At 43.6% G+C, this 9,694-nt stretch overlaps 2 protein-coding genes across 3 annotated transcripts in view; both read left to right on the top strand.

Annotated features, from left to right (window-relative positions):
- Positions 1–7,882, top strand: part of slc66a1l (solute carrier family 66 member 1 like) — an 8,799-nt gene extending 917 nt beyond the window's left edge. Inside the window, exons 2-11 of one of the 2 annotated variants that reach the window (XM_025054799.1) lie at positions 1,793–2,042; positions 2,645–2,709; positions 3,252–3,533; positions 3,611–3,740; positions 4,089–4,176; positions 5,436–5,545; positions 5,625–5,726; positions 6,577–6,762; positions 6,831–7,193; positions 7,228–7,882. In XM_025054799.1, coding sequence (XP_024910567.1) covers positions 1,793–2,042; positions 2,645–2,709; positions 3,252–3,533; positions 3,611–3,740; positions 4,089–4,176; positions 5,436–5,545; positions 5,625–5,726; positions 6,577–6,762; positions 6,831–6,953 — 1,336 coding nt within the window. In that variant the 3' untranslated portion in view covers positions 6,954–7,193; positions 7,228–7,882. Of the gene's footprint in view, positions 1–1,345; positions 2,043–2,644; positions 2,710–3,251; positions 3,534–3,610; positions 3,741–4,088; positions 4,177–5,435; positions 5,546–5,624; positions 5,727–6,576; positions 6,763–6,830; positions 7,194–7,227 lie in introns of those variants that run through there. The other variant, XM_025054800.1, reaches the window with a different exon arrangement.
- A 575-nt stretch (positions 7,883–8,457) lies between these two features.
- golim4a (golgi integral membrane protein 4a) overlaps positions 8,458–9,694 on the top strand; it is an 8,242-nt gene continuing 7,005 nt past the window's right edge. The window contains 1 exon segment of the mRNA XM_008308433.3: positions 8,458–9,092. Within this exon segment, the coding sequence (XP_008306655.2) occupies positions 8,906–9,092 (187 nt within the window). The 5' untranslated portion in view covers positions 8,458–8,905.

The following is a 9,694-nucleotide window of genomic DNA, read 5'->3' as shown; positions in this document are numbered from 1 at the left end:
CTCCCTCCCTCCCCCGTCTCCCACGTCTACTTTTCTCTGCTCATTCGGCCTTATCCTGCTGTGTAGCATGCACCTGCTTGGTGTACACACACACACACACACACACACACACAGCAGAAGGTTGAAGGGACACAGAGTAGAAATCCCTCAGAAAAGGACAAACATCAACTGTTATAAATGGAACATTTCTTTTTATTCCACATTTATTATCAGTTTTTTGTCTCCTTTTATGCTGTAACTTTTTTTTTGCCCATGTTTTTTTTTTACCTTTTGAAAACATCGTTTAGAATCTGTGAAGGTTCCATGATTTCTGCTCTTTGTTCTGAGTAGTTGTATTTAGTTAGCACACATGCTAACATGTACCAACTTGATAATAGTAAAGAAAGAGAAATCATTTTTAGTGACCATCTACAAAACCAAACGTTGGCCTTGTAAAACATCTCCCCCGCTGAGATGAGCATATATATATATTTAACACAACTGAACTATTTACTTTTTCATAAATAAAACATACAGCAGATAAAAGAGTCCAGTTCATACAGGACTCCAGGGACTCTCCTTCATGGATTCCAACAGTAAAATATTTTCATTCCCAGACGGAGGAAAAAAAGATCAAATATTACCAGCACACCCCCTCACCCCCCCACCCCCCCTACTCTGAGTGTGTGTGTAGCGGAGGCTTTCCTCATGTCAGACCATTAGCATCACACTCAGTCAGTGACATCCATTATTCATGCCACTCTGCTCTTCTCCACAGTCTGAACCCAGAGCCTCACAGAGGAGTGTGTTGTGATTCCAGCCTCACTCTGGGCCACAGACTCCAGGCAGCGTCTTCATGATTCTTCAGTCATTCCCTGAGATGTTTTTAGATTCCCTTCGTGCGTTTGTACCGTCTTTTATATTCTTCTAAATTACATTCCTTTATGGGAGGACTGCAGTGTAATCGTTTACTGTTGTGGTGCCAAACTCACTGTGACTACGGTCCAGCACTGACAAAGAGTTAACTGGAAAGACTGGATTTGAACCGACGTCAAACCTTTTTTTTTTTTTTTTTCAATAAATCAACAAATGAATGAATGAAATTCAAAACACAAACATGAAGAAATATAAGAATATTTTAACACAAACAACGAGACAGCTCTACTTTGATGTTTGACTCACAGAAGTGGAGAATGGACACAGCGTCCTTTTCCGCCAGTTGACATTTTGGGACATCAGTCCATCGAAAACCTTTGACATAGTGGATTTGACACTGAACTCTCTACATCGTCTCTGTGTTAGTCTCACAAGTCTTTGACCTTGACGAGACCTCCTCCCCACCCCCCCCCCGTCTCACCGTGCAGACACAGCGCCACCAGCTCCACCGGCGTCCTCAGAGGTGGAGCGACGGTGGATTAGCATTAGGAGAAGAAAAACACTGAACAAGACCCCAGGACACATTCCACTGTATTTACATCCAAACAGAGGGGGAGGGGGGGGTGGTCTGATGTCTTCAAAGTCTAACTAAGTAGTCAGCTACAGATATTTATAATTTCCTGAATGGAATCCACCACTAAAGGTCAGGTGACCTCCAATCCCACTGTCGGCATCAGCAGTGAATAACAAGTTGAACGCTAATCCACAACAAAGACCCGGTGGCGTTCGAATCCTTCTCCTCTGACCCGGTGAGTCCACTTTGTTTTCTTATATGAAGGAATTTCACCTCCAACCAACTTTACATCCAAACATGTGGCTGAATATCCTCTTTCTGTCTGTTGTGAAATGACGGAGTAGGAGAGAGAGAATATCCTCTTGCTGCGCCCAGAACCAGAACCAGGACCAGGACCAGAACCAACACCAACAGTCTCTGTGGACTGTGGCGCTCCGGTCCGGTCAGCAGCTCTTCAAAACCGCGGTCCTCACGCTGCACACGGTGGAGAAGAACTATCCCTGCCTTCATGTTCCACACATACACGCACACAGAAAATCCAATGTTCACCATCACTGGACAAGAGTGGAAAGGGGCGACATCGTGCGGCCGACCAGAGCAAGTGACGCAACAGGTGGAGAGTTTTTTTGTGTTTAAAGGCTTGTTGGTTTTTTTTTTTTGGTGTTTTTTTTTTTTTTTTTTTTAGAATTCCGCTCAATGTTTATTATTTAGCTGAGTTAAGCTAACGTCTTCACTTTCTTTCAGTTGTCTCTTCCTTGGCTAATGTTCCTAGCTAAATACAAATACAGCTGCTGCAGTTTGATGTTACATAGATCTATCCATAAATACTGTATCACTAAATTGACCGGGCATGACCAGTAGATGGCGATATTTCTTCTGCTATCCCGTCAGTGAACAAGCTGTTAAACGTAAACAATCTTTTCCGCCACGTGACAATGTATAAAAACATCCTAATACCAGTACCTAAAACATTGTACAGTGCTTTTTTATTTATAGACAACAAAACATCGGTACAGACGCGTGGAATGTTTTCGTTTGAATAAACGTATTTACTGGTGGCACTATGGTGGTACTATTTTATTTTGAAACGTCTTAAAGGAAGCGCTTGAGTAACGAGCTTGGTATTGTTTACCAACGTCACAGTAAAGCACAATACCAATAGGACCAAACAGCTGTTTCAACGGATTCTTTTTTTCTTTTTTTTTCCTGAACCAGGATGAAGATGTTGACGTTTTTGACTCGAAGCAGACATTTAGGAGTAAACTACGTCATTTATTCAGGTTAGCATCTTTGACTGGTCAGACCGAGCTTCACTATCTTTGTTAGCATCTCTCCCCCGTTCTGTTCTAGTTTGCGCTGTCGCTACAGCTAATGTTAATTAGCCTCAACCAACATCACTTCTTGTTTTGTAATAAACAGAAATATTGTAGCGCTACATCACACCGATACATACCATAATATACAGAAAAGAGGGTTGAATTTATAAAAATGTTATTTTAAAATTGAACTCTTTACCTGAGCAGTGAACTTCGGCGTAAGAAAGGTAAAGCACAGAACTTTGACCAAGTTTTTTGCCATGTTAATTTCAATGGTCAAACATATAAAAAGTTTTTACATTTGTCTTTCGTTCAGAGAATTCATTGTGATTTAGTTGTTATTTATTGAAAATGTTACTGTTTTAATGTGTGTTTTTATTGTTGTCTTTGTCTGTACCGTAAGTTGAAGGTGAAACAGTTCTGTTTATGTACAATGGCCAACAAAGCAGATCCTCCTCCTCCTCCTCCTCCTTCTTCTTCTTCTACTACTTTTCTCATCCCTTCAGTGAAGAATTGACTGTAGGTGTGTCAGACCTGCCCTCGTTACCACCGTTACCACCGTTACACCGTGCTCCTGCCTCCATGGCTGCTCCTGCCAGATTCCCTGTAATAGATGTTGACACGTCTGCTGCCAACTGGACCGGTGCAGAACTGGGGAGGCCTCTGTGTGTCAACGGGACACAGTGGATATTTTACCTGCTGGGGGAGTGTGTGGTTAACGTGTGGGAGTACAGCAGTGTGGTGATAGGATTCGTATCCGTGGTCTGTTTTCTGCTCTCCACTTTACCGTAAGTACTGTGTGTAGAGGCTGTTATACCTGTGGGTGTCAATCACCACTGACACCGTGTCTGTCTGGAACATTCAGCCAGGTCTGTGAGGCCTATCGTAATGGGAAAGTGGAGGAGGCCATGTCCTTTGGTTTCCTCTTCTTCCTCTTCAGTGGTGACGTGACCAGCTTCGCAGGCTGCTACCTCACCGGTCAGATGCCCATTCAGGTAAACACAGATTTTACTACACCTCCCTTTTCATCAATAACACACTGGCTTCTTGTGAGACAGCCTGAAAATTAAAAAAATAAATTCTACAGATATTTTCAAAAAGATAAATTAGTCAGTGAAAACCATTATGTTGATATCATGTCTGAAAGAAGAAAAGTAAATATGTAAAAATGTCAGGTCAGTCGTGAAGTTTACACACAATTTATTAACGTTTTATACATCTCTAATCACAGCAAAGTAAAAATACTCGTTCATGAAAACCTACTACTTAGTCCTACATGTACTGTCATCTGAACTCAGTCTTCATACTTGGCACCAAGTCATTTTTCTGTTCTGTTCCTTCAGGTAGTCGCCGTGGTGTTCTACATCTTCACAGACCTGATCCTCATCTCCCAGTTTCTCTACTACAAGATCAAAAACAGCTCCACCAAGAGTGAGACCACAGTACTGCACAGCACGAGTGAAGAATCAAGGAATGAGTGGACGATTAGAGTCGTAGCAATCGCACTGATTCCACCAGGAAGTGTTCCTGTTTCTGTCACCTGAGTTAATAAGAGATATTTATACACACATGGCTGCGTACACACACACACACACACACACAGAGAGTGACAGCGTGTCGGGGCCACTAAGTGTAGGAGAAGGATTATATACTTTTATTTTATTTTATTGGCAGCTGCTTTGGCGTCGGAGCTCGCGGCCTCCTCATGTCGTACCACTGAATGGATGCCAGCCCTCGGTTGAGCACTGGTTACTGGATGTTTCCACGAATCACGAGGAAAATCTTGCAATTGTTGCCGACTCGTAACTTACTTACTACTTGGAATACTTTTATTATCCCCTCGAGGCTCCACTGTATTTCTGTCCCAGACTGTACATGTCAGTCTCAGCTTTTATTAAGTCATTAATTACTGTTGCCTAAAGTAGGAGCTCATTTCCATTTGGCTCCACCTACATTTAGCTGCACTCAGCCGACCTCCTGTTCCTTTCAAGGTTTACTTGGGAGGTTTTATTGCTTGTTTTTAAGGTTTTAAATTGGTGGCCCGGTCTTTATTTATCTGAACTGTAAACATTCCTGTCCTGCTCTGATGCTGGAGGTTTAGGTGCTAACAGACGTTCCTTGATCTTGGCTTCAGAACAGGGACAGACGACTTGACTCCAGATCTCCATGGACTATTAATAAGTCGGTGCTCAAGTCCTATCTTTTTAATCACTGACTCCCGGCGTTTGTTCCCGACGTCTTCGGCGCCCCCTGCATGCATTGGTACTTATTATTACTTCTGCTTTGTTTGTTATTCTTCCCTGCCGTCTGAGACCGTAAAGCTCTTTGATCAGCTGTGGTTGTTTTTAGACGTGCCGTATAAATAAGGTGAGACAACATAGGTGCTGTTTATACATCTGTCAGCCCTGCATCGATCTGAAGTCAGCTGATGCAGAAAAGTCACCTCTGTCTGTCTGTCTGTCTATGTCTGTCTGTCTGTCTGTCTGTCTATCTGTCTGTCTGTGTGTGTCTGTCTGTCTGTGTGTCTGTCTGTCTGTTTGTTTGTCTGTCTGTCTGTCTGTGTCTGTCTGTCTGTCTGTCTGTATGTCTGTCTGTCTGTCTGTGTCTGTCTGTCTGTCTGTCTATCTGTCTGTCTGTGTGTGTCTGTGTGTGTGAACTCTCTGTTTGTTATTTTTATCTGTGTCTTTCAGAGACTCCTGTGTTGAAGTGGTTGTGCTTCACCTGGTGCGCTGCTGCTACGCTCGTCCTCCTGGTTTTATCCAAGCTCATCATACGTGATGGCTCCACCGTAGACTCTCAGGTTGATAAATGACTGTTATCACTGCTGGTGGTTCACCGTGGGTTTCTTCAGTGTTGTTTGTTGTCTGTTTTCCCCACAGAGTCCGGCGACCTCAGGGTCAGTGGAGGTGCCTGGTTATGTGTGTGGATACCTGGCGTCCATCTTCTACCTCAGCTCCCGTGTCCCCCAGCTCTATAAAAATGTAAGTAACCCGTTGTCCGACTGAGCTGAGATGTGGAGTCTGGTATCCAGTGTTGACTGATCTGCACCACGCTAAGACGGAACAGCTGCCTCAGCCCCCTCTGCTGGTCCCAAGGGGTCGGCTCAAATCAGTACTTATCACATGTCAGTGACTCAAGAAATTGGGACAGTAGTTGGAAGAAAGAAGTGGAGAGTGTGTGTGTGTGTGTGTGTGTGTGTGTGTGTGTGTGTGTGTGTTTAAAATGAGAGGCAGGCGTTGAAAAACAACAGTGCTGTTGTTCAGGGGAAACATCCCGGTGACGATCAGAGGGGAATTGGTCTCTGTAGGCTTCTACTAGTAAACCAATAAACACACACACACACACACACACACACGCTCTGACAAACATAAATCATCAGGTCGTATTTGCCCGGAGGAAACACCTGCGTGTTTGGACGTGCAGTAGTTATCATCCAAACTGCAGCTCTCTTCAACACAGTCATTGTTGCCAGGCAACATTTCAGAGTTTTGAGTGAGTGGCACCAGAAGTGCATAAAAATGTGTTCTTCCAATTGAACTTTTGTTCTTTCTTAGCTCTGTAGAGAATTAGTCTTTGTTCAAACTGACACGTTACAAAGAAAGGAGGACTTTAGTTGGATGGTGAAGGATGCAGGTTAACAGAGTCACACAAACGGAGGTTGGATAAAATAACACTAATAATAACAACTAATAATCCATTTACTTCCTGTTTCACATTTGTTCAGTTTCCTCTTGAAAGAGAAGATAATTACTTGTTTTTGTTTTGTTTTGAAAACCAAAGTTATCAGGAAGATAAAACTGCTGTTGACTTTCAAACCTGGCTGCACTGTAGTTCCAGAGGAAGTCGACAGAGGGCACGTCCTACCTGTTGTTTGCTCTGGCCATGATGGGCAACGGGACGTATGGGCTGAGTGTGATGGTAGTCCTGCCTGCACTGAGGGACTCCAAGACCAGGTTCATCATCAAACATCTGGCCTGGCTCATCAGCAGCTTCGGCGTCCTCGTACTTGACTTATTTGTATCCTTCGTGTGTCGGTGTCGTGTTGTTGTGGTTCTGCCGTGTTTCGGACCTTAACTCTCTCTCAGGTCACTGTCCAGTTCATCACATACAGGAGAAACAACTCATCTAACGAGAAGGCCCGACTCATCATGGCAGAGGGGAAACATCTGCTCTATGAAGAAGAAGAAGAAGAAGAAGAAGAACTCTGAGTGGGATGACACTCACCTGGACACAAAGTAGCACAAAAACATTCCTGTGATTGAAAACCTTCCGTGAGCTTTAATTCATACTTGAATTCAACCGTATTTTTACTTCGAGATCCTGACTGTGTGCTGTGAACCAGACCAACAAGTGCCTTTTATGACCTGTTTCTGACGGAGAACAAACAGGAACGACTGCTGCAGATTGTGGTCGTGAGTGTTTTGTTTTTCTCCGTTTGTGTGAACACAGTCTGAGGGGACAGAAGTTTGAATTTTGCTGGTGGTCTGAGGGGACAGAAGTTTGAATTTTGTTGTGAGAACATATTTATCTGCACAGACTGGTGCTATACATTGACTCAGAGTCAGGGAGAGTGTTGTGTTCAGGTACTCTGTCCTGAGGACACGTCCATGTTTTATCTCTGTCTCAACTTTCAGGAACGTCTTATAAATGCACTTTGTATCATTTTGAGGATGTTTTTTTAGTAACATATCATTTTGACTACTTTTATTCTCTGATGAAGTTATTTATTTAGTTCCATATTCAACGTTGCAGTGGACTCAACACTGACTCTCACTTTTGTCAAGACGTCCGTGAGATTTTTGTTGGATTTACAACAGCTGTAGCCACTCTTTATTATCTACCTCTTAATTATTAACCTGTTCTCTGCTGAACAGTCAGTGGTGTAATCAATGAACGACTGACATAAAGTCATCATTTCACTATTCAAACTTTGTCCCCCCTTGTGTTATGACTGATATATTTAAATTAAGACGTGTGGGATTCATTTTGTACAATGTGGTGAGAGGTTCTGGATTTTTAACTCCTGGTTCACTGATTCACATATGTCTCAGTAATAACAACCATGTACTGTAAAGCACAAATGTGAAATTACTGTTTGTTTCAACTAAATAAACAACGAAAACGATTTAAAGCTAAAGTTGTTTGGTTTTTTAAGTTGCTGCTCGTTTCGTTCGTTTAGAAACTACATTTTTATCATTAGCATCATTAGCTTTACAGTAGACACTTTCATAAAAGTTTACGTTTCAGTCACTGAAGTCTCCACCTCACCGAAACAGCGCCCTCTAGAGTCATCATGTCGAATCCTCCTTTGTCGTAGCTTTATCAGACCTGTCTTTACTTTTATAGTCACGAACCACGATGTTTTCAAATCAGTTCGTCTCACATTGAACCTGTTTTAGGAATATGTCTTTAATCGATGGTTCATAACCGATAAAAGACGAATTAAAGTGTAATTAAAAGAGAAGAAAAGGCGGGAGGAGGGGGTTTGAACAATGTTTTCGAACATTTGAAAAGTCTTCAGCCAATTCTTGGACTTATGGGTTCGTTGGCACAAACCAACTACTGAATTCTCTCTGTTTACGTTCCTGTCAGTTTTACGTGGAACACTTTACGACCAATCAGAGAACAGTATTCCATATGGAGGCGGTGTTATGTTGATTCTTACTTACTCGGGGGCGGGACTTCCGGTGTAGTTACCGTTGTATGGCAGCAGGCAGCTTCGGGGGTGACACGTATCTAAAGTTAAAGGTGGTACGGAGGCCGCACCGGGACTTAACTTTTTTTTATCTTTTACTTGTTTTTCACCTAAGTTTTTTGACTTGCTCCAAAAACTCTAACTGCAGGACGGAGACACGGGACTAAGAACGGCCGCTGCCAGTGTCGGTTTGTGCTGCGTTTCAGCTGCGGTTGAAGTCGAGCGTAAATCCTGAGAAGTTACACGGGGAAGTCGTTGAAGTGGCTGAGCTGAAATAATGTTACAAACATGGCTACGATAAGTCTTTAAGTCTGTTTTAGTCCGTGTGGATGTGGCCGTGGGGTGTGGAGAGGTGAAGTAAGTGGGAGTTCACCGCGAGGATACAAATAAAAGTGAAGTGGGAAGTTTCCCGCAGCAGAGACGGGGCATTCTCGCTCAGGCGTCGCGGAGGGGAGCGGGTCCAACATGGGTAACGGGGTGTGCTCCCGGAGACAGCGACGGATCTTCCAGTTCCTGCTGCTGCTCACGGTGGTCTGTGGGATGATGTACGGCGGGATGATGTCGTACGAGATGCACAAACAGCTGAAGAGGACGGAGGCGATGGCACTGAAGTACCAGCAGCACCAGGAGTCTCTGTCGGCTCAGCTCCAAGGTAAACACGGTCGAGTGAGTGAGAGAGACGTGATTGACTGGGCTCGAGTCTCCTCACGGAGGTGACAGCTCAGCGTCAAAACACCAGACTGCGCTCACAAAACGACTATTCGGCGGTTTTCTTCACCGCTGTCGGACGATAGTCCGCCGTGAATTATTCACGAGGCTTTAAATTATTTCAGCCGGAGTGGCTAATGAATATTTCAAGAGCACAGCGTTGTTTAAACTTGTGAACAATCACCGGTGTGTTAGGGTTCGTTAGTCTGTCTGACCTGAAGTGACTGTACCTACAGCAGGTGACCATTAGTTGACCTGTGACACGAACTGGCGTTCAGAATGATCTGGTGATAAATCAGGTGAAAGTCTGACGATTGTCCAGCAGGCAGAGACACCTCAACATCTGTGACGTCACAGCTGGGATCAGAGACGATGACCGACTGACACAAGAGGAGAACACGTGACACTGCAGAGGGTTAAAGGTTAAATGTGAACCCACTACAGTAGAGACCCAGTGTCAGGGTGAGTATTCAGGAATGTCCCTAAAACAGTCTATATATTTATAGATGACTGTTCTGTGTTGAGTGAAGATGAATAAATAAAAAA

The sequence above is a fragment of the Cynoglossus semilaevis genome, chromosome 4 (genome assembly GCF_000523025.1).
Source record: "Cynoglossus semilaevis isolate Cse_v1.0 chromosome 4, Cse_v1.0, whole genome shotgun sequence".
Lineage (NCBI taxonomy): Eukaryota > Metazoa > Chordata > Actinopteri > Pleuronectiformes > Cynoglossidae > Cynoglossus > Cynoglossus semilaevis.
Note: the sequence above shows the minus strand (reverse complement) of the source record. Positions and strands in the feature narration are given on the sequence as shown.